The sequence below is a fragment of the Chelonus insularis genome, unplaced genomic scaffold, assembly GCF_013357705.1.
Source record: "Chelonus insularis isolate UGA/USDA-ARS -01 unplaced genomic scaffold, ASM1335770v1 contig_36_pilon, whole genome shotgun sequence".
Taxonomy (NCBI): domain Eukaryota; kingdom Metazoa; phylum Arthropoda; class Insecta; order Hymenoptera; family Braconidae; genus Chelonus; species Chelonus insularis.
The window spans coordinates 156,332-179,093 of record NW_023276530.1 but is presented as its reverse complement, the minus strand read 5'-3'; the positions used below and the strand labels follow the sequence as shown (position 1 = coordinate 179,093).

Below are 22,762 nucleotides of genomic sequence, written 5' to 3'. Positions count from 1 at the left end.
ATGTAAGAAAATATTATTAAATAATAAACATTAAATTAATAGTGTACAAAAATCATGAAAATTTTTTATTTCTTTTATGTACTTAGTTGCAATAATAATTTGTTTTTAAATAATTCGAGGATATTTAAATAATGTTGATGGATAAATTTTTTTTAAATATATCATTATGGAAAATTATATAAAAATCGTCAATAAATTAGATTGATGCGAAAGGCAGACTTTCAAGTAAATATTATTCTATCGGTCTCAGGCATCACAATGATTTACTTAACAATTCCTACACTTCTCAACCCCTTCTTCCATCAACCCCGTAGGAAATCAACGTTGACGTGATAACCTGCCGACATTTACAGACAAACTCAATTCACCTTTCGATCGGATAACAAGTCAGTTGGGTGTGATATTAACTTTTTATTATTTTTTATCATAAAAATAATGGGTAAGTCGTATTAAAATATTTTTTTAATTTTATCCGAAGCAGTCATTTAATTACCAAAATTAAACTTAATGTTTTATTTTAATAAATCCAATCATTAAACACTTTTTTTGTGTATTTTATCTTGCATTTAAAGTATTTCTTCTATAAAGTGCTTTTTTTTAACTTGAGATTTAAGTTATTATTATTGGAAAGTAATAAATTAAAGATATTATTTAAAATTAGGACGAACATTACCAAGTCCTGTACCATGTAAAGTTTGTGGTGATCGTTCTTATGGGAAACATTACGGAGTGTACAGTTGCGATGGTTGTTCTTGTTTTTTCAAAAGATCTGTTCGTCGAAAAATCACTTATACTTGTATAGGTATATACAAAGTTACACATTTTAATATTTAAAATACAATAATGATAAAAAATAGAAATTAATGAGCAATTAAATCCAGCTGGAACAGGATCTTGTTTAATTAATAAAGCAAGAAGAAATTGGTGTCCTCATTGCAGACTTAAGAAATGTTTTGAAGTTCATATGAACACTGCAGGTAAATTGTTATCATTTTATATATTATTATTTTTATCAAAGAAAATCGATTGACTAAAAAAAAAAGGTAGTCAAAAAATCAAAGACTCGACGTTTTGTAATATGTAGAAAAAGATTGGGAAACTTGACAAAGTAAACATTAGCCGCGTGGCTGACACATGCTTGACCAATAATAAAGGATGTGTCAATAACAATAATTGACAACCCACTGTAGATTAAACTAACAAAATCGAGATTCGGTAAACAAATGATGTCGATGTTACACGTATTCTAATAGTAGATATTAATTTTAGTCATGCTCGTGTTTATTCCAAAAGTCATTCCAACGATTTATAACTTTACCTATATTTTTCTGAATAAACAAATAAATTTATTATTATATTTTTGAATATTTCTATTTTTTTGTTACTAAAATATATTTAAGTACATAAAATTTATACTTCTAAAGCTGTACAAGAAGAACGAGGTCCTCGGTCAAGAACTGGAAACAAAATACCACAGTTAAATTCAACCAATTCATGGAGTTCACATGAAACATTGCTAATGGATCCTTTCAACGGTCAAATAAACCCAGCTTTTAAATTAAATGAGATCGATAAAACTCATGATGTTGCGATTTTAGCAAATACATTCAATCAAGCATTTGTTGAAAATCCAATCCACCCAAGAATCATATCATCGGGTAATAAAAATGTTCAAATGTAAAATCTCTAGATTTAATGATGATATTATTGTTATTTAAAAGAAATTTTGAATATTTATAAACAAGGAGAAGCAGTACAGTACGAAGTAGCTGCCCAAATATTTTTATCAGCTATTCGTGGAGCTCGTCGCCACAAGGACTTCTCGAGAATCAGTATAACAACCCAGAACTGGATATTGCACCACAATTGGTCCGCCATATTTATTCTAAAAGCTGCACTGTGGCCAGTTGATTTGACGGAATTCCAATTGAGAAATGTTATAGTTAATAAAACGATCACGAGATATTTATCATCAACAAGGGCTATGATTTCGAAACTAGAACTCACCGAAGTTGAACTATCATGTCTTGAAACATTTGCTCTATGTCGTTCTGGTAATTCAATTATAAACTTTATCACTTATTTGTCAATTGGAAATATTAATTTTACTCCTTTTAGAATTAACTGATTCCATCGAAGACTTTGCGGTTATGAATAATGCTCAAAGATCAGCATTGAGATTATTAAGTGATCATATCGAAGGACGAGTGGATGATTTTCAAAGGATAGCAGAAATCATTTTGATTCTACCAATATTATTTGCTTGTTGTTCAAGAGAATTATCATGTACTTTTTTTACACCAGTCATTGGTGATGTTAGTCTTGATCAAGTGATTGCTTCTATTCAATAAAAATTAATAATTTACAAATATTTTCAATCATTAAAAACCTTTAGGAAAAATTAACTGCTTTTTATCATTCAAAATAATACTTACAGCGTTCCCTAGATGTATGTTCGAGGGATGAATAAATATTTCCAATGCAAAGTATTCAACATGTCCATGTAACCTAACTACACAAAGCTTTTGGCTTAAATTACACTCACTTAGATTAATTTAGAAAATTAATAATTGGCAATAAAGTTTATTTGAATTAAAATAACTATGTATGGTCCATCATCAGTCAATCAACCATTGTTGATAGATGTTAGAAGACTAAAGTCCTGCCATCTGATAAAGATACACTTGGTTCTGGTACTTCATGTTCGAAACATGTGGTTGACAGCTGAATTCAGTTCGCCTCGTTTGCAGTACAATAAAAATGGTAACAATGGAGAGGGTAATAAGTTTGGAAAGAGTCCTAAAAATGAGAGAAATTAAGTTTTCTTAGATTGGATAAAAAAAAAATAGTGACGAATAAACAGAGGCTAAAGACTAAAACAAGATCTGGAATCATTCAGACATGGACAAAGTATTAAAAAAATTCTTCACTTTGTTCTGATCTATCTGAGTAATTTTCAAGAACTATCTCCAATCAATCTAGCTGTTGTATTTAATTTAACAAGAATTATGTATCATAAAGAATTTTAATTCATCATTAATAATTTTCATTATTCAATCTTGATCTCATTTATACTCTTTTCTTATCTGTTAGGCATAAAAAAAGCTACTAAAAGTGAATAATCAATTTTTTTAATCAACCAATTCAAACAATGGATCATAACAGTAATGTTAGTAAATGTACATTACAAATGTAATGTCGGTATTGTTGAAAAGAATTGAATTCATTATCAATTTCAATCATATTCCGTTTAATTGATTTCATATCAGGGCTATACGTCGTTTAAATATCATAATTAACTAAGTTTTCTCCTTTTTCTTATAAAATGGACAGGAATCAAGTGAAATTGATTTTGTTATATTTATTTGTTTTTATAATTATTATTATTTCAACATCGAAAGCTTTCGAACTGGGAAAAAAAAGAGTTGTTTCAAGAAATGAATGTAAGTAATAAATTTGAATTTTCTGAAAACTTAATGAAAAAAAGACATTAAAACGGTAATTTTTTTTTTTCTTTGAAGGTAAAAGAACCCAGCCATTAGTCGAAAATTATGATAAAAATGGTGTTCAATATTTATTTTTTTCGGAACGGGTTACATGGGAAGAGGCACAAATGCTTTGCAATAGCTATGATTCACAGTTAGCAGTATTAAATACGAAAGATAAAGCATTGTTTATAGCTCGTTTGCTATCAGAATCAAATATAGGTTATTTTTCAATTTTAATGAATTAAGAAATTTCATTTATATTCTTTAGCCATCTTCGTTAAAATAAAGATCTGATAATTCACTTTAGAAATGAATGATGCATGGATCGGTGGCAGAAGAATCAACTTTGTGTGGTATTGGATGGACAAAGATATAGAACCATGGAATCACGTGATATTGATGGAACCAAATATTGAAAATTTTCCACCATGGAGTCGAAAACCTAACAGACCGACGAAAGAATGTCTTGCAGTCAACCGGCAATCGCATCAAAATTCTAGTTTTATTGACATTGACTGTCGACTTCTTAAATCTTTTATTTGTGAAAAGAGTTTGTTTTGAATTCTTTCTTATGCTTTCTTTGTCATTGTTAGCTCGTTCTTTATAAATGTTGTGACTATAATCACTCTTAAAATGTCTAGAAACTGAAGGCTTGATAAACAACCCAATTCCATCAAAGTCAATACTCATAAATAAGAGCACATTTATTTTGTATAATGGCAAAGTCACTTGGCAAGAAGCTGCGATATTTTGTAGAGCAAAAGGATTTCGACTGGCAATCGTTAAAAATTTAATAACTACACACCTTCTGGCTAACAGTATGACAAAAAGCAGACCAGGTTTGTTATAAGAATTTATTATAAAAATAATTTTGGATAATGCTAAAAAATGTTAGATTCCAATTGATAATCAAATTCATTTGGTTTCAATAATTGTGTAAATTATTTTTTATCAAGTATTCTTGAATTTTAATTGAGTTCCCGACATCGAAATCCGACGGTCGTAGTGCACGGAAAACATTCTAAAAGCTAATCTAAATCGAAAAAATCTTGTTTCCAAGGCTCTAATAGATTCAGATGAATACTCATTAATTTTCAATTTTCATCATTTAATCGAAATATATTTTTTTGAAAATTAATTTATTGTTTATAAAAATTATGTTGAATAGTAAGGAAATAATTTTTCTGGGATAAAATATTAACAATACTTTATTACAGTTTATCAGTATCATGGTTTAATGGAATTTTTGTAGATTTTGAAAAAATGTGGATTGGAGCACACTTTAACTACGGACAATGGGTTTGGCTAGCAACCGGAGCGATTTTAAATACCTTCACTGATGAAAGTGGATATCCACCTTGGAGATTTGGTCGCCCGGAAGAAAATGATGGATGTTTAGTTTTAGACAAGCACATTCAACTCAACTCAACGTTTATCAGTACATCTTGCCATAATAAACGAGATTTTATTTGTGAGCAATGTAAGTAAATGGATTTTTTTTAGAGATAATTACATCTCAAGTCAATATACCAGTCATTAATACTATAAAAAGTAAAAAAATTAAAAGAAAGTATTACTAATCGTAATTTTATCTTATATGCATAGAGAGCTGAAGCTAAAATTTTTTTTTAAACAATTAATATAGATTTCGACACGGATGACAATGATTGGTGGAACGAGCCACTTAAGTTTACACACAATAACAACACTTATATAATTTATCCAATCAATAAAACTTGGAATGAAAGTCAGAGCTATTGTAACGATCGAGGAAGTTTCTTGGCTTATTTAGAACATAATGAAACCATTAATCTAATAATTGATGCAATGGGTGATCATCCTCAAGAAATATCTCACATTTGGCTCGGTGGAAAATATAACAATAAATTAAATGAATGGTTTTGGATTGGAAATGATAAAAAAATTGATAATAGCAATGGCACAAACTTAGATAAGTATGAGTTTTTACCATGGATTGATTTAGAAGGTGAAAATGAAATTGAAAAACAGAATATTAATTATTGTCTTAATTTGGATCGAATTGATAATGCCAAACCCTACATTTATGGACTAGATTGTAACAGTAAACAATCATTTCTGTGTCAAATATGTGAGTTTTTTAGAAATATTTACTCTTTAATTTTGGAGATATATAGAAAATTATTTGACGATTCATTGTTATGAAATTTTAGCTTGTAAAATTCCTCCAACGGTTAGTAATGGAATTTGGAACTGTAGTAAGTCAATAGAAAATCGGAAATGTAATGTACAGTGTAATCAAAACTATATATTAATGGGAATAAATAACATAACTTGTACTCCGAAAAATGGTTGGATTTCTGGTATCAACTCTTTGGAATTTCCACTTTGTCTGAATCCAATAGACTACTCAATAAAATTGATTGACGCATTAAGTCAGAATATTCAAAAGAGCTCTGCTTATTATTTACTTTTCTATCATTCTACAATAATGAGATCCTTAGCTTTAAAATTCTTTCGATGGTTGTTCACTGCTTTCCCGTACGTTTACATTTATCATTTCTTTATATTTTACGATAGACCATTGAATAATTGGTAAAATAATTGTCTTCTTTTGATTCTAGAGCTTCGAATCATTTAAAAATTGGAATGACAGCATATTTAATGAATCCACCATTTTATGTACCTTTCAATCAAAACGACAGCTGTCCAGTACTTGAAGCTTTACATAAGTTCGTAAATATTGCTGATGAAAAAATAAACATAGTACCTGATATTAATAAATTAAATCAAGAAATTTCAACTTATGACGGAAGAGTAGCATCGATAAGTATGTCTCATGTTGAATAAATATATTGATTACATATTTATAACTTTACGGAAATCTTTTTTAGTTGTCATCATTGATTCTGAACGTGGATTACAATTCAAAGATGCCTTACTCCATTTCAAATCAATAGGACATTACGTTACGATCATTGGATTACGAAAACACCTGAATGATCTTCTTCCTTTAGCAACAATTGGAGCCAATAGAAGACTTAATTTGTATTTATTTGAAGAGGAAGAATTTCAACTCATCATTAATCAACTTGATAGTAACAAAATTACGATTTTTACCTATTATTGAATTTAAATATGACAATGTAATTGAATGAACATTTTTTCCAGAGAGTACAAAGGAATTACGATGTCAGAATCGATTAGATAATAAGTCGGATAAATTAATTGTGAAAATATCTAATGAATTATCTACAGAATCTACCATTTCAAGTGTGAAGAATTCTGACAATACAGAACAACCTGTATATGCTACGCCATTTGAACCTTCTTTTTCTTCGGAAACAAATTTTCCTAGTCCTGATATTACTATTAAACAGAGTACATCCGAAAGCTCAATAGATTCAGAATACAATTATAAAAATCCCGAAATGGAATAGATATTAAATAAACAAATAATAATTTTTTTTTTGTTATTTTTAATTATGTTTATTCATGAATTAATTTTCTCTAAATACAATTTGAAGCATAGCCTGAAAATGTTTTATCCATATAAAATAAAAATACAATAAACAATTTTCTTTGGCACTTTATTAATATTATAATATTAATATGTTTAATTACTCCTTAATACGTAATATGGCTTGTTATACTGATGAAAATAATACACTAAAAAATGATTAGTAATCTTATTAAAAACTATTATTGTTACAAACTATTTAACTATAGATACAAATAAACCCTTACAATAATTGGATTCAACTAAACATTTTAGGATTCAATACTATATATAAATAATATTGATTTATTACAACAAATAATTGATAAATTAGAAAAATTTGTTGATAGGAATTATTTTAAAAAATGCCACTGTAGTAAAATTTTTTTTCTAGCACCTATGATAATTGAAAATATATATGATTGCACCAATATTTAATCTGACTGTCAATAAAAGCTGTCATTTACATGATTATATTCTACTAAAAAATTTCATTATTATTATTATTAATAATGTAAATTTATGTATAACCTGCATATCTTACAAAAGGCAACATTTTTTGATATTATATATCTTTACCTTATAGGAAAAACGATGTCGTCTAAAACTTAGTTTATTTATAAAACAATAAAAAATTATTTATTAGAATTTTTCAAGAAGGCACTATTTGGACCCGAAATAGTTAACACCTTTTTATTCTTTTTTGTATTAATTTGTATAAAGTAATTTCTAAGTTTATTTTTTTTTATACTTACGAAATCGTTCTTCTTCAATTTGCCTACGTAATTGATTTATCAAATTGGTCGGTACGTCCCAGAGCTTGTCAACATTATTGAGCAATGCTTCTGTAACTTGACAACAAATAGCTGCCATATTAACCTGAGCACTTAAATCCCCTCTATCGCGAGGGTATATATAACGAGGAGGAAATAACGAAGGTGCTACAATCATAGCAACGTTATGGATTGACATCTTATTTGAACACTGATTGTCAACAACCAGCTTGAAGAATTTTAAAAGAGACTTTAAAGTACAGCGATGTTCAACTGGCAATAATAAAACCAGTAAGTTTAATGAGTATGATAAATCATTTGGGTTTTTTACACCTAAAATAATGAATAAATTTTTTTGATTAATATGTTTAACAATCTTTAAGATATTATATATGAAATCAATATGAGATTGTTTTATTTACTACTCACCATGACTTTGATAAAAGGCATCAATATATTCAATGGTTAAAAGAGGCTGAGGTAAATCACGTAATAACTTTTTCAAAGCAGCTGATAAATCGTGACAAGGCGTGCGCTGAATCAATTTATCAATCTCTTTTGGTTTAGAATAAAAATCAGTTTCTAATTCAGTGCAAAGAATTTCTATTTTTTGCTTATTTCCTCCAACACGTAAGATTCCTTCTTCTTTTACTCCCCTTTGTGTCAACGCATTAATTAATTTTTGAAAAATAAGAGGAATATTATTTTCTTCATTTGTTAATTGACTGTCACGTAATAATAACGTTGATAAAGACACACCAAATAAGTTACCAGCTAAAATATCATTAAAAAATTATTTTTTCAGAACAAAAATCTTTGATCTTATGTAAATAAATATTAAAAAATGAAGTACCTTTTCTTCTTCGTTTATTTGGTTTTCTCTTAGTTAATGGTAAATTATACTTGTCAAAAACAGCAGTTAGCTCAAGCCATAAAAGAGGTTGTAGACGTGTTAAATCTCTCTGAGACAACAATTCTACATGTTGACGTTCATAATCATCACTGTCTTTATCAATTTGTCTATCTTTCCAAGATTCTGTAGACGATTCATTAGCTCTACACATCTGTTCAAAACTTAAATGTCCATGAGAAGAAGTCCTATTTAATGGATGAGTTATCATCAAATTATCCCTTGGTCTAGATAATCCGTATAAACTACTGTGACTACGTGTGACAGGTGCATGATTATTGCCACTTCTTCGTAACGTAGAGTCTTGAGAATATTCTTCTGATAATTTTCTAGAAGATGTAACATCTATATTTTGATTACTGGCTACTTCACTAGGATCACTTCCACTACGTCTTTGAACAATTGGACGTGCAATATGTATAGTTCCTAATCGTTGGTAAGCAGTTAACTCAATACCTTCACTATCACTAGCAACATCTCCACGATGAGACCAATGATGACCAGTACGTCGAAAAATTTCTTGTGCTGGTAATGGAGTTGAAACAGAGGATGGAGTATTTGTTGACTTTGGTTCCTTGTCTTCATGTGAATTTCGATGAAAAATTGATACAAAACTTGGAACATTTACATTTAAATAATGTGATTCACGAGTAGACACTGGCGGTGATGGTGGAGAAGCACTTTCAGGTGTTTCACCAGACATAGAATCTAATGAATCTGGAGTTGCACTTCTTGACCTTGTTCCAGTGCTGCTCATCTGCAATACATTGTCCTATTTCAATTAATAAGTAGATTCTTTATAATAATACACTGTTTATCTTACTTCAACATCTTTAAATACATCTCGAATGTCAGGTTTACGAGATCGCGTTCGCTGACTGAATCGTTGCCTTACTGTATGATTCAAAGACCTCACTCGACGCTTCACCGCCTCTGCCTGTGCACGAGACAGTGGACGTAATAGAGCACCTAATTCCTCCGCTTGAATTTCTCGTCCAGCTTTCCATGTTTCTGTTAACTCTTCCAGGCCAGCTGCTTTCAACCATTCAGCCTCTTCTTCTCCTTCTATGAAACAATAGTAAAAATATTTTTAATAATTTTATTATCGAATCAATGAAAATATTTATATATAATAGACTAACCGTCATAATTTTTAGGACTGCATTCCTCTTCAAGATAATCATCTAACAATTTCGTTTCTTCGATCATCTTTTGATAGGCTTCCCAATACTCATGGAGATCACTTGCTCCACCAGAAAAGGTCATACTGTGATGTGTCTTGTCCATTTTTCAATATTAATAATTTCTATAAATTTATTTAACAATTAATATATTTATCGAGTAGTCAGTTGCATATTAATTAGATTTCATTGTTATTTCGTTCACATTTCAATATTATTCTATTCATTCTGAAATGATAATAAAATAAATCAATATTGACTTAACAACAAATTACTGTTTAAAGCTGCTGTGTAAAACTAGACGTGATTCACTCAGATATTTAGAGATAACAATGTTTAATCATACAGTTATCAAACTATTATATACAAAATAATATAATAAATATTATGATAACGTTATCTAATTAACAAATTAAGTTAACTCGTTTACTTCTTAAAACAAAGAAAGTTACTCAATATTTTATTTATCGTTGAGCAATATTTTTCATTTATTATTAAGTAATTGTATTTTTTATATAAGATACATTGATATTATTAAATTATCAGTTATTAAGTTAGAAAAAATTGTATTATAACCTTATAAAACCAAGTATAAATCCAATTTCGACGTGTTAATATATAATGAGTAAATCTCACTTTGGAATTTGAAGTAATATAAAGAAAGTCTATGATTAAATTTATGAAGAATTCATTATAGATTCCAAAAAGCGCCCACAGCAACTTAAGATTGCGATATCAACTATACATGACTTGACTTACACTTGTTTGCTTATGCCAGTAATATTGGAAGATGCATACCAATTGTAATTAATGTATGTTAATAGATTTTTAGATGATTAAAAATTTTATAAAAACTCACCCTTATCAAAAATAATTGATAAAAAAATATTATAAAAAATTTAGAACCACTTGTTGCATGTAGAAATATCTTTTTATTAAAAAGACATGACCATAAATCTCGAATCTCATCTTCGTTCGATTTCTTTATCGACTGGTTCTCGAATTTCGATTCGATATGCCGCCAAAAAATTTAAAAATCATAGAAAATAACTGTCATTATAACACTCATAAATGGAAAAATAAACAATGTTAGAAAAATTGTATGGACTTGTAAGAAATTAAATAAATAATTTTATTAATACAATTAAATTTCTGAATAAATAAAATTGTAATGAATTTTAAATAACAATGTCTATTGAGAAATATTATAACTTTTGGAGCATAAATTCAAGTTTACAACAGTAATGGAGCATAATTCCGGGCATTTAGTTCAGTGACTGAATTCACGTTCATACGTTTTCTTCATTGACTCAGTATCATACATACACACACACATACGTATATATGTATACTTAGACATATTCATTTTCAGACATTCTATCTGTCTTCATAAGACGTAGCAATGGATTGTCAACTGTAGACTTCAGTGTAATCAAGTGTTTTTGGAGTTTATGATACAATAATAAAATACCATTATCATTGTAATAATAAAAGTAAATTGAGTTAGCACAAAATGTCTGAGTTTGATGAAAATCCTTTTGGGGAGCCAACTATTAACGATCCTTTCTCCGTAAGTTTACTTACATATTTTATCACTAGTTATATTATCGTAATCTGATTCATACGATATTTAATATTATCGACTATTTGGAAGTAAAAAATTAAATAGTTGACTTGAGGCATTAACTTGAACTAATTAATTTAATTTTTTTAAATACTCTTAATTATATGTACTTATACAATGTAGATTTGAATATATTTCAGTAACCTAATGATTCATAGAAATGAGAAAAAATTGTTATCAGTTTATTTATTGTTTTTTTATATTTATTTCATTCAAAGATTAATTCAAATCTGTTGGTAGGATCCTGCGGTGAAACGAGCTGCCAATGCAGCTCCTGCATCTCGTGGAATTGATGATTACAATCCATTTGCGGATCCAGCAGTCCAAGGAAATGCACCAGTACGAGGAGCATCAAATCCTCCAATATATGGAGGTGTTGGAGCTACACATCAACCGGCTACTTTACAGCCAACAAATCAAGAAGTCCCTCCGCCAAATTATACTCGAACTCCACAACAAACTGTTACACAAACTATTGGGACAACTTTATCACCAAGTGCGGAGGTAATATAATTCGACATTGATTTTTTCGATAAACCAAACAAACGGATGAAAAAATATCTATTATTTCAATTTAGCAAAGAGCTGAAGAAGAGTGGAAAACAAGAAGAGAAGAAGAATTGAGGAATCAAACATTTTATCGTAAGTATAGATGAACATTAAACATTGTAACTAAATAGAATTAAAATATAAAAATTACCTTATTCATTAGGACGCAATAATTGGCCACCATTACCGGAAAAATGTTGTATTCAGCCATGTTTCTATCAAGAGATAGAGGTGGAAATTCAAACAGACTTTCAGAAAGTTGTTAAACAATTATATTACCTCTGGATGTGTGAGTATAATAATTTCAAGACCAGTATTTTCAAAATAATATTTATTTTCCAGTTATTTATTACTTGATGATGGCTGGAACTTTTAATTGATTGGTTTATGGTATTTTATAGTTCATGGACTTGTTTTATTACTTAATGTAATTGGTGGCTTTGCTATCATGCTTCACTATAAAACTTCTGAAACTTTTGGACTGGGTATTCTCTACCTCATTCTCTTCACCCCATTTTCATTTGTCTGCTGGTTTAGACCAGCATACAAAGCGTTCAAGAGTGATAGTTCAATCAACTTCATGGCATTCTTTTTTGTTTTTTTCTTTCAACTTGTTGTTACAAGTATTCAAGCTATTGGAATACCAGGAGCAGGAACTTGGTAAGATAAATTTTATGATCTTTTAACATTAAAGTTTAGTTATATTTTTGAATTTATTATAATCTATAAATAATTATTTTTAGTGGTATATTAACGGCTATAAGTTCGTTTGATGGAACTGGACCAGGTACTTTTGTTGGTATTTTAGTTCTTTTAATTGCTGTTTGTTACGGAATTGCAGTTGCTGGAGATATTTTGTTATTAACTAAGGTAAGATGAATGACGTGAAAATATTTATAGAGTAAGATTTTTGAAATACCTTATATTAAATTCACAAACATTTATATCACTATATTTAGATTCACCGAATCTATCGTACATCAAGTGCAAGTATGTCAAAAGCACAACAAGAATTTGCAACAACATTTTTGAGAAATGAACATGTGCAAAATGCAGCAGGAAATGTAGCAGCGAGTGCAGTTCGTGCACAAATGGCAAATACAGCACAGCCACGTTATTAACAGTAACTATCAAATGTTAATGAAACAAAAAAGTTTTCATTGTTAAAAACTTTTTAATTATCGACAAAAAAAAAATTCAATCAACTTATTGATTCGAGATAAAATTGAAGAAAAAAAGTAATTTGGCAAATGATACATTTTGTCTTTAAAAAGAGTTATTAATAAGTAAGAATGAAGGTATATGAATTTATTAACCATTTTTTGTTGGTAATTTTAATTTATCCTATCAATATTTATTGTAATTTAAATGATTCAAATTAATTATTCAATGATAGGTAACCATCAATAATCCTTTATCAAAATTTTGGAAATATTTTAATCAATTTCAAAATAATCCAGCTAGTAAGCATGGAAGTGCTCCGTTTTTCAAAACTTTTTTTTTAAACGGAATATTTTTATGCATATTGATTGGACTAAATAGACTTATTCACAATAGATTTAAAATATTGTATCAATAATCACGGTTATGTTGTGATAAAAATTTGTGTGAGAAGTGCATAAAAATTTTTTTCTTATCCACGATTTCAGTGATGTATGCTTCTGTGAATTTATTTTTATTATTCAACCTCTTTTTTGTAGTTATTATCAATAGTATCTTTTTATTTTAATCAAATTTGTTTACAAATCAATGTATTGGCATGTCTGAAGAACTGATACATGAATTATTTATGTTATAAATAATTATCTTTGTTAAGAAAGAAAATAAACTATAATACTGAACATATGTTTTCATTAATTTTATATTGTGATTATTATATCAAATTATTTAAGCAACTAGTCCGCTTATATAATAATTTTTTTAACGTAAGAGTGTAATAGAATAATGAAGTAATTGAATGACAGTACATCGATCAAATGAAAATGGTTTAAAATTTATTTTGAAGTTTATGGATACTAATAGGTTGTACCGAAATTTAATATCAGATCAATATTTTTTTTTTGATAAATGAAACTGTTAGCTAAATAATATACTCTTTATCAATTGTATAAGAAATCAAAAGAATATTATATCAAGTTATCTTTAAAACTTTGTAAAAATAAAATAGACAAATCAAGTGGACAAAGCTAACTTTCTATCAATCAAGCTGTAGCAAAAATGTATATTGTAATAATAAATATACAAATTATACTTGTATTAAAAATGATTAATTTTTCACGAGTTAATAAAGAATAATATTTATTTAAACTGAATCAATGATTGTTAATTATTAACTATTGTTAAGAGTTAAGAATAGTAATTGTTAAGAGTCAAGTTTAGTATATAAAATATAAACCTTTTTTATTGATATTTTTTATAAAAATAATTATATAACAATTTTTGAAAAATATTTTTAAGATTCTGATTCCAAATCATCTATTTGTAACTCTTCTAATACTTTCATTTCTGAAATAATTGTTAACGAAATTATTTAAACTATTTTATAATTTAGAATATCTCAATCATTTCACTTACTTTCATGTTCAAATGCAGCAGCGGGATCATCTGGAAAAGGACAACCAATATCTTCAGGCATTGGTACTGTACCTATTAATTGAGCTGCAATAATGGCGTCCATCACATCAACTTGTGTTTTATACATTAATCTAGCATGACCCTCTGCTAACCTGTGATTAATAAAATAAGTTATGATGCATTGATATTTATTTGTAACATTTTTTCAAACCTTATTAGACTATCCAGCAATCTGACAGTAGTTCTTTCTTCTTTTCTGTATGGATTACTTCTGTGATATAAAAATACTGCAGTTAGAATTTTTTCAGCATCTTCAGTTAACTCAGGATTTAATGTATGAATGTGAGAAAAATACTCTCGGAGACTTTCCACATTCCATAAACCTTCTGATTTCAAAATTTCCATTTGTTTCAGGCTTCTGCAAAAGATTTAACAGATATATAAACTATTTGAGACAGTAAAAATAAAAAAAAAGGTAAGAATTTTTTACATTTTATTTTGTTCTTCATCATCTTCGTAAGCAATTCTTAATATATGATCTACAGTCATTTGATCCCAACTGCTATTTTTGTTATCTTTTAGATAAAGAATTAAATCAAATCGTGATAAAAGTGGATTTCCAAGTCGAGTTTTTACTTCTTCTCCTGGAACAATTCGCCCACCAACAGGATTTATAGCTGCTATAACTGAACACCGAGAATTCAGTGTACTAACTAGACCAGCTTTAGCTATAGATATTGTTTGTTGTTCCATTGCTTCATGAAGAGATGCTCGATCGTTTGAACTCATTGTTGTGAATTCATCTACACAACAGACACCACCATCTGCTAAAACCAAAGCTCCTGCCTCTAAATGCCATCCATCAGAATCCTTATCAAATCCGTAACGATGAGTGTTAAACATAAAAACTTTAACATAAATGTAATCAATTATTTTATCATGTACTCACTCTGACTGCTGCAGCGGTTAAACCAGCAGCTGTTGTACCAATTCCAGTCGTTACAACAGCTCTTGATGCCAATTTAGCTACTGTACGAAGTATTTGTGATTTTCCTGTACCAGGATCTCCAATCATTAATAAATGAGGATCACCACGAACTCTTACTCCTACAGGAATTGATTAAACATTATTTGATAGAAAAAATCAATTTTTGAATATTATTATAATTATGTCATATAATTAATATTATATATATATTTACCAGTTTGATTTACTTTTGGTACACCACCAGCTAAAACAATAGCTAGAGCTAATTTTACAGTGTACATCCCAAAGAGCTGTGGACAAATTGAAGCTAATAAATTATTCCTCCCAACTAGAGGATTATCTTGATATTTTTTCCAATAGTTTTCAAAAATTTCCTTTATTTCTTTTTCAGGATAACTTGAATCAAGGACTTTTCTTAAAACTGCTACATTATTAGCAATCATAACTGTAGTTGCATCGGTACGTTGGCTTTCTGTTAATTGTGGATTTCCCCATCTTCGAATTATTACTCCACTAAATAATAACAAATTGTATAGAACATTATCTTGCATAGAATATGTTACACAAATTTCTGTTACCTTATTTGCACATCATCACCTGGCATTATTTTATTTACTAAATCATCAAGTAATATCGCCTGAATGCCAACAGAATAAGAGCTTGAATTTTTAGGCTTTTTTCTTTCCTGTATTTTTACCTCTTGATAATCAGCACAGTCATCTTCTTGGAGACTTGGAATAAGCGTCACACTTTTAGATTCACATGCTCCACATTGTTTGACATCTTCAAATTTTTGTCTTTCCCAATCAAGCTACAATGATGAAACTGTGTAAGGATTTTGAAGAAAATTTGGTATAATTTATCAAAAATTCTAGTTTACTTTAACTTCTGTTATATGATCACATTTTTTACAGGAAAATCGTTTAATTAATTTCATAACAGTTGGTTGTGATATTCTAACAGTGATTCCAGTTCTTGATACCAATGCACCAATCTCTTCATTCTTTATAAACAAAGGAGCACCATCAATTCTAGTATGAACTTTTTTCTTGACAGTTTGTTTATCATTGTTTATTAATTCTTCTTGAGCTTTAACAGCTGACTTATCACATTGATGTAAATAATAACGTGGCCTATGTAAAATTTTATCACATGTTTCTGGATCTTCTACACTCAGAGTAAAACAACTGAAAAGGGTAAGAATAAACATCTGAATAATATAAGAAGATAACAATAGATTTACATACTCAACAATAATAGAATAATGTAGAAATTCATCAGGAGCATCAAGTATTTGTTGTAAATCTTCCGCATGATGTTTTATAAAATAATCTTTCAACATGTTTATTCTTGATGTTAACCTGCATTATAAACAAAACTCACGTGGTTATGTTTTGGGTTTTTACTCTCAGAGACATCTATATTACGTCATATTTAAACTACATTTTTACACACACACACACATGCAAATATTTATGAGATTTAAATACAACAAAGGGTAATCAATTAAATGTAAACAATCACTTTAATTATTAAGAATTTACATAATTATTTTATTTACATCAAAGATTACAGCGAATTGTTAAAAAATTATTTCATTCAATCATTACTTTTATCTTGAGTGTCGTACAATTGTTTATTATTTATTGACCATTTGGATAATGAAAACCATGAACCGTGACCTAATTCCTGAGTGTTTATTTCTTCAATAAAATTTAAGAAGCGTATAAAAAAATCAATAAGCTTTGTAGCTGTTCCATTTCTCAACTTTTGAAAATTTTTATCTAAAAATAATAATTAATTAAAAGAGTCTTAATTTTTAGATTTAGGTAACAATAAAATAAAATAACAATTGCTATCATCATACCGGAAGGCATTAGCATTTTTTTAATCCAAACAGATTGATGAGTTAGTGATGCGATAAACCGCTTTATTATTAGACTTTGCATGTCCATGGACATGGGTCGGAGACGTGATACGAAGCGCAGAAAATATTCTAGAACGTATCGATTGTATGTTTGGAGCTTTTGTAAGCAATGTTTTAACCTTGAACCTCGGATAACTATTTGGCTTAAAGAATCTATATCTAAAATGGGCTCCTTGAGAGTTTCTAACCATTCGTATAATAAACCAGATAAAATTCGAACGTTTGTTTCCAGTTCTAGCCATTGCCAGGTTGAATTTTTGTTATTTAAATTTATCTGAAATTAATTAATATATCATTAATAAACAATAATAAAATAAAAAATGTCAAGTATCATTAATTATATTACTTGATATTGTAGGAGAATTTTTCTTTCATCCTCTGGAAGTGTAGAATAATCAAAGAGCAAAGCTTTCAGAACTTGATCAATAGCCATCAAGTTGTAGTGTTCTTTTTGAATGGATGTTTTGAAAAATAATTGAGATTGAAGCTCTTTGTAACAGTTATTATCCTGCAGTTCTTGATTGTATATTCCATCAGCTAAAACATCATCTACAAGGTGATCATCCAATGCTATAAGTAGACAATGTTTGTTATTTTTTCATTCGAAAGTTGTTCATTGAATCAACTTGGATAACCAACTCACTTAGACAATTAGTGGAATAATAAGAAGGCGATTCAGGAGATGTACAGAGGATATCATCCATTTTTTTAATATCTTCACAGGTATCTTTGGAAGAAATACTACTGGTTTTTACTTTTGTGGTATCTAAATCTAAAAGCAAATTATTATTATATTTCAGGTATTGTTAAAAATAGAGATTGATGATTAAAGATGGCTTACTTTTGTCAGTAATTGGCTTATTGGAGCAATCAAATGAAGTTTGGGAAAGATAATCAGTCCATGAAAATGAATGTCTCATACTATCATTATCTTCAGGTAATTTTTCTAAATTATATGAGATAAATTTATTAACAAAAGGAGTATCATTGATAGAAAAATCAATCTGAGCTGGAGAATTATCTTCTTGACAATCACAGAGCTGCAAAATTCGTTCACATAAAACGAAAACAATTTTGGGAATAAATTTGAACGTACGTTGTTCATAGCCATGAAGTACATTCCATTGTTTTTTCAGATAAGATTGAAGACTGTGTGACTTAATAGTAGTACTTGATCCACGTGAACATTTTGATGGGAATACAATCATTTGTGGAAGAATATAAAATTCAAAATCTTGAATACATTTTATTTGTCCACGAGTTTGAATGGCACCAGGTCGTTTTTTTCGTACAAAACGAATAGCATCATTTGCACGTACTCGTAAACGATATATGAGGTAACATGCAATGAGAACACCAGTCCTCCCAAGTCCTGTAAAAAGATGTTAAATATTCATTAATTTCGTTTGACCAGCTATTGTTCTACATTTGCTTTAGAATTATACATTTTTTATTCATGTTAAAAATTCATATTGATTTTAGAATTCATGTTAATATAGAAAAATCCATTTAAACATCAATATGTAACATGAAAATATTCAACAACTATGCAATTATCAAGAGAAACTACTATTAAATGTCAATCTATTTTTAATTTTTAATCAAGTTGAATGATAAATGGAATTTCTCTGTTATATGATACACAAGTTTGATAACGATATTTATATATAAATATTTTACATGGTTATTTAATGGTAAAAATATAATTTATTCGAATACTCAATTATCAAATATTATCCTTTCATTCAAATCATTTTGATAAAAGAATTTTTTTATTTTTTTTATGAATAATTCATTTTTTTCGAGAGAGAGAATCAATTTTTATCTTTAAAATAATTTATTTACAAAATTCAATGTGCAAACATTATGTGCGAAAAAAATTAATTGTCGTAGATTTTTTGTTCTGATCGTGTTGAAATATAATAAAAGAAGGTATACAAGTGATCTATTACAGCTGATAAGAACTTTGCATGATCACTCATCAAAGTTTTATTCTACTCAGTTTTATCGATAGAACAAAATGAATTATCATTCTTTTATCTATTCATTTTACTAGATCCTTGAACAATTGTTAATGCAATTTAAAAAAAGAATATATCACAAGTACAATCGTATTTTAATAAATTTTCAAACTTATAATAATGTAGATTTAAAAAAAAAAAAATACTCTACCAGCATGACAGTGAATAGCAACTCGTCCTTCTTGGACTGCGAAAGCTACAACTTTTACCATGTCTAGAAGTTTTTCAATCGTTGCCTTATCATAATCTTTTAATGCAAAATTATAATAATAAACTGCAAAGAAAATAAAATACTTTGTTAACATGAAATTAAATGAGAAGAGATAATTTAAATAATAAACTTACTTCCATTTTTCATAAACTCATCAGGATCATATGTGAATCCACTCTTTTCTAAAGGTACACCACAGCTTCCGTGTTCTCCTGGAGTTTGTAAATTAATTATTGTCTTAATACTCCATCTCTGGAATTGTGTAATTAAATTATTTTTCAATAATTGAGTTGTATGAGGACGTGCCATTGCTAGAATGTCATCTGTTACCCTGTGACAGTTTTGATAATACATGAGTTGCATTAATGAAACTAAACAGAGTGAATATTTTTAATGAAATTGTATTAATAATTATTTCTAATTTGTTTACCAATGAGAGTAAATATCCTGAATTGCCATATGAACAGGTGGCCAAGCTTTCGAATTTTCGTATTTGCATTTTGCACCACCACAAAAAAAAGCACACTGTACTGAAATAGGTGTTAGTTTACGTAAATTTTCGGATAATTTATTGTAATTAGCTGAAATTTTGGTAAAATCTAAACTCTGTTGGTCATCAGCTGGTGCCAATGAACTTACATCCATCTTTTACTCTTCAGAAACTTAAATAATTATTTCAAAATTCTTATTGAACATTTACCAGAAGATCATTATTGTTCAAATAATAACAATTAATCATAATTATAAAATTTTTTACATATTAAATTATTCATTGTTAAATGGTAAATGTATTTTTTTTTTAATTTAATTGTGTATTACACTTTATTGTTGAAATTTAAACTACATTTATTTGTCAGTAATCTTAACGTTTCCAGTAACACAAAATTCATGTGCTCGCCTCAAAGGGTTGCGACGGAATGGAATGATCGATGCTAAAGAAAAAACTGTTTTATATCTATATATACAAGTTTTAGTATTGTAGTTAAATCGACCTATTTTATATGTCATTGACTAAATACAATCTTACTTGTATTAAATATGTGCTCTAAATAAAATTGTTTTGGTCGTAAACTGCAAAATCTCACATTTGCATAAAGGATATTTAACTTCTATAAATTACAAGTAGCGATAAATCATTTATATAATTTTAGATCAATTATCATTTTACTCAATATAATCAGTTTGAATATAAAGTAGCGAATATAATTAAATTATTTCTAGAGATAAAATTGAAGTAAATGAATTCGTTTAATTTATAAATGTAGTTGATAAACTTTACAAAGTAACTGATAAAATCGTTTTAAAATAATTCAATAGGTGATTTAAAATTTAATATGTATTTCATTTATTAACTTTATATTGTTAAAGAAATAAAATTTAAATAAAATTAAAAAAATGATTTATATAATGATTATTTTTCATTCTATTTGTATTTTTATTTATTTTCACATTTCAGATGTTATGATGAATTTGTTTTTATAATTTTTACATTTAATCTATGAGGCTAAAATATAATACTGGTATAATATACAATAAGGGGTCCAAGTGATAGTGGCCCTTCGATTACTGCACATTTGTTTTAATTTATTCATTTATTTATTTAGTAAGTTTTGTTTTTATTTTTTGTATCGATTAAAAAAAAAAAAAACTAAATTATATTCACACAATTCTCAAAGCAAAACAATTATTCTTATGATTTATGTTGATGTTACTGTTTATCTCTGTACCAGAATTAATATTGTAAAATAAAATATATAAATAATGCTATTGATCAATCATTTTTTTTTTTTTTTAATTTAATCATTAATTTATTATTTCTATTTATTATTATCATCATTACCATTATTATCCATGTAGTAATTGATATAAATATAGCAGCCGTGTTTCGCTGTGTATTCTTACTATTTTTTTTGTTTTATAAAACCACGTTTAATCGATAAAAAGTGAATAATAATGAGAATTATACCGTGGCTCCGCTTGGAATCAGTCATGCCCTATGGCGGGATCGCGAAATAATATTACACGATTTAAAAGTTATTTAGATAATTATTTAAAATTCAACTGATAAATGTTTATTCTTTAAATATTATCATTTTGAATGATTTAATCAGGCAGAAAGATAAGTGCATAATGTCATCTACATATGAAAATAATAAAATAATCACTTTGTTTATAAACTAATATAAATGATTAAAAGATTTTGGAGCATCAATTTGGCACTATTTTTTCTCAAAATAATACCCGTTTTATTAATTTTCAATTATTTTTATTGCTGATATGGTTGTTAAATTTATTCCATTTACTGTTTATTTCCATTCATATAAAAAACAAAATTTTGTTATTATCATCAATCAATTCATTTGTTTTTATTATTTAATGTAATTAATTAGGATTTATTCAATTTTGAAAAATTCACGAGCCAATCATTTACAGTTGAACGCTCCACGCGAACGATCACAGTCAAAAATTAAAATATATTTTTCTTAATGATCACAAGTAATTATTATAATTATTATCATTATTATTATTAATATTAATATTATTAATGTCACATTAGAAATAGTTTTATTTTGTTCATGAAAACTAAATGCAAAATATATTGACACGAGCAACATATTATAATGAAATATTAACAAATAGTGTAATTTATTTGAAAATTCTCGTAATTGTATTAGTTATAATTCTTATATTTTAATGTTTATTATTCTAATAGATAATTTTTTGTTTTATTTGCAGTGTGACTATATACAAGAGAGTCTTTTCTCTATTATATTATGTTTTAATAATTTTACTCACAATATAATAGATTCATGTTATTATCATTAATACAACATATAAAAACAGTGAAATTTAAACTGGCACTGAATTATAGATTATTTAATAACCGTTTTTCCCACTAATTATTCAGTTATGATATAAATTATTGTTTAAATGATTCAACAAATGATGATTATTGTAATTTTATGAGAAATTCCATTACAAGAGTTTCATATACAAACAATACAAATAATATTTTTTAACGTACTGAATATTTACAT

The 22,762-nt window shown here is 27.7% G+C and overlaps 6 protein-coding genes across 9 annotated transcripts; 3 read left to right on the top strand and 3 right to left on the bottom strand.

Annotated features, from left to right (window-relative positions):
- Positions 1 to 435: 435 nt before the first annotated feature.
- Positions 436 to 2,351, top strand: Hr83 (Hormone receptor 83). The gene is made up of 6 exons (XM_035083833.1): positions 436 to 439; positions 662 to 802; positions 858 to 977; positions 1,425 to 1,658; positions 1,746 to 2,054; positions 2,119 to 2,351. Exons 1-6 carry the CDS (start codon positions 436 to 438, stop codon positions 2,349 to 2,351), a joined length of 1,041 nt encoding a protein of 346 aa, XP_034939724.1.
- An 884-nt stretch (positions 2,352 to 3,235) lies between these two features.
- LOC118067195 (uncharacterized) lies at positions 3,236 to 7,060 on the top strand. The gene is made up of 10 exons (XM_035083815.1): positions 3,236 to 3,443; positions 3,522 to 3,707; positions 3,796 to 4,038; positions 4,130 to 4,327; positions 4,741 to 4,968; positions 5,134 to 5,598; positions 5,681 to 6,008; positions 6,092 to 6,297; positions 6,362 to 6,565; positions 6,639 to 7,060. The coding sequence occupies exons 1-10, from the start codon at positions 3,326 to 3,328 to the stop codon at positions 6,905 to 6,907; spliced, it is 2,445 nt and encodes an 814-aa protein (XP_034939706.1). The 5' UTR covers positions 3,236 to 3,325; the 3' UTR covers positions 6,908 to 7,060.
- Positions 7,061 to 7,300: 240 nt separating this feature from the next.
- On the bottom strand, positions 7,301 to 10,815 carry conu (Rho GTPase-activating protein conundrum). Of its 4 annotated transcripts, none has more exons than XM_035083828.1 (6): positions 10,690 to 10,815; positions 9,792 to 9,955; positions 9,473 to 9,714; positions 8,593 to 9,421; positions 8,169 to 8,513; positions 7,301 to 8,072 (listed from the first exon to the last, which is right to left on the bottom strand). In XM_035083828.1, exons 2-6 carry the CDS (start codon positions 9,934 to 9,936, stop codon positions 7,702 to 7,704), a joined length of 1,932 nt encoding a protein of 643 aa, XP_034939719.1. In that variant the 5' UTR covers positions 9,937 to 9,955; positions 10,690 to 10,815; the 3' UTR covers positions 7,301 to 7,701. The 4 variants fall into 4 exon arrangements, with proteins under 4 accessions (XP_034939719.1, XP_034939722.1, XP_034939721.1 ...); XM_035083831.1 differs by having other exon boundaries at positions 8,593 to 9,406; XM_035083830.1 differs by lacking the exon at positions 10,690 to 10,815 and adding an exon at positions 10,590 to 10,677.
- A 362-nt stretch (positions 10,816 to 11,177) lies between these two features.
- Positions 11,178 to 14,237, top strand: Scamp (secretory carrier membrane protein). The gene is made up of 7 exons (XM_035083832.1): positions 11,178 to 11,400; positions 11,695 to 11,958; positions 12,033 to 12,096; positions 12,167 to 12,292; positions 12,405 to 12,663; positions 12,747 to 12,873; positions 12,963 to 14,237. Exons 1-7 carry the CDS (start codon positions 11,344 to 11,346, stop codon positions 13,122 to 13,124), a joined length of 1,059 nt encoding a protein of 352 aa, XP_034939723.1. The 5' UTR covers positions 11,178 to 11,343; the 3' UTR covers positions 13,125 to 14,237.
- Positions 14,238 to 14,385: 148 nt separating this feature from the next.
- Positions 14,386 to 16,938, bottom strand: LOC118067197 (DNA helicase MCM9-like). The gene is made up of 9 exons (XM_035083821.1): positions 16,813 to 16,938; positions 16,446 to 16,752; positions 16,144 to 16,376; positions 15,780 to 16,078; positions 15,527 to 15,684; positions 15,068 to 15,447; positions 14,789 to 14,995; positions 14,578 to 14,729; positions 14,386 to 14,508 (listed from the first exon to the last, which is right to left on the bottom strand). The coding sequence occupies exons 1-9, from the start codon at positions 16,905 to 16,907 to the stop codon at positions 14,456 to 14,458; spliced, it is 1,884 nt and encodes a 627-aa protein (XP_034939712.1). The 5' UTR covers positions 16,908 to 16,938; the 3' UTR covers positions 14,386 to 14,455.
- Positions 16,939 to 17,164: 226 nt separating this feature from the next.
- On the bottom strand, positions 17,165 to 20,388 carry LOC118067178 (protein tyrosine phosphatase domain-containing protein 1-like). Its single transcript, XM_035083790.1, has 8 exons — positions 20,155 to 20,388; positions 19,859 to 20,055; positions 19,665 to 19,787; positions 18,334 to 18,864; positions 18,136 to 18,264; positions 17,839 to 18,062; positions 17,433 to 17,766; positions 17,165 to 17,349 (listed from the first exon to the last, which is right to left on the bottom strand). The coding sequence occupies exons 1-8, from the start codon at positions 20,367 to 20,369 to the stop codon at positions 17,165 to 17,167; spliced, it is 1,938 nt and encodes a 645-aa protein (XP_034939681.1). The 5' UTR covers positions 20,370 to 20,388.
- Between the last annotated feature and the right edge of the window lie 2,374 nt (positions 20,389 to 22,762).

Bases quoted from the DNA above. Each gene is read 5' to 3' on its own strand.
- LOC118067195 (XM_035083815.1), top strand. From the start codon at position 3,326: ATGGACAGGAATCAAGTGAAATTGATTTTGTTATATTTATTTGTTTTT. The intron at 3,444-3,521 runs GTAAGTAATAAA...TTTTCTTTGAAG, and splicing joins AGTTGTTTCAAGAAATGAAT to GTAAAAGAACCCAGCCATTA. The intron at 4,039-4,129 runs GTTTGTTTTGAA...TAAAATGTCTAG, and splicing joins ATCTTTTATTTGTGAAAAGA to AAACTGAAGGCTTGATAAAC.
- Scamp (XM_035083832.1), top strand. From the start codon at position 11,344: ATGTCTGAGTTTGATGAAAATCCTTTTGGGGAGCCAACTATTAACGAT. The intron at 12,293-12,404 runs GTGAGTATAATA...GGTATTTTATAG, and splicing joins ATTATATTACCTCTGGATGT to TTCATGGACTTGTTTTATTA. The intron at 12,874-12,962 runs GTAAGATGAATG...CACTATATTTAG, and splicing joins ATATTTTGTTATTAACTAAG to ATTCACCGAATCTATCGTAC.
- LOC118067197 (XM_035083821.1), bottom strand. From the start codon at position 16,907: ATGTTGAAAGATTATTTTATAAAACATCATGCGGAAGATTTACAACAA. The intron at 16,377-16,445 runs GTAAACTAGAAT...TCATCATTGTAG, and splicing joins ATCATATAACAGAAGTTAAA to CTTGATTGGGAAAGACAAAA. The intron at 15,448-15,526 runs GTGAGTACATGA...GGATTTGATAAG, and splicing joins TAACCGCTGCAGCAGTCAGA to GATTCTGATGGATGGCATTT.
- LOC118067178 (XM_035083790.1), bottom strand. From the start codon at position 20,369: ATGGATGTAAGTTCATTGGCACCAGCTGATGACCAACAGAGTTTAGAT. The intron at 18,865-19,664 runs GTAGAGTATTTT...ATCTTTTTACAG, and splicing joins TGCTATTCACTGTCATGCTG to GACTTGGGAGGACTGGTGTT. The intron at 17,767-17,838 runs GTAATATAATTA...AATTAATTTCAG, and splicing joins AAATTCTCCTACAATATCAA to ATAAATTTAAATAACAAAAA.
- conu (XM_035083828.1), bottom strand. From the start codon at position 9,936: ATGGACAAGACACATCACAGTATGACCTTTTCTGGTGGAGCAAGTGAT. The intron at 8,514-8,592 runs GTACTTCATTTT...ATGATATTTTAG, and splicing joins AAATAAACGAAGAAGAAAAG to CTGGTAACTTATTTGGTGTG. The intron at 8,073-8,168 runs GTGAGTAGTAAA...TCATTATTTTAG, and splicing joins TGCCTTTTATCAAAGTCATG to GTGTAAAAAACCCAAATGAT.
- Hr83 (XM_035083833.1), top strand. The intron at 803-857 runs GTATATACAAAG...GATAAAAAATAG, and splicing joins AATCACTTATACTTGTATAG to AAATTAATGAGCAATTAAAT. The intron at 2,055-2,118 runs GTAATTCAATTA...TACTCCTTTTAG, and splicing joins ATTTGCTCTATGTCGTTCTG to AATTAACTGATTCCATCGAA.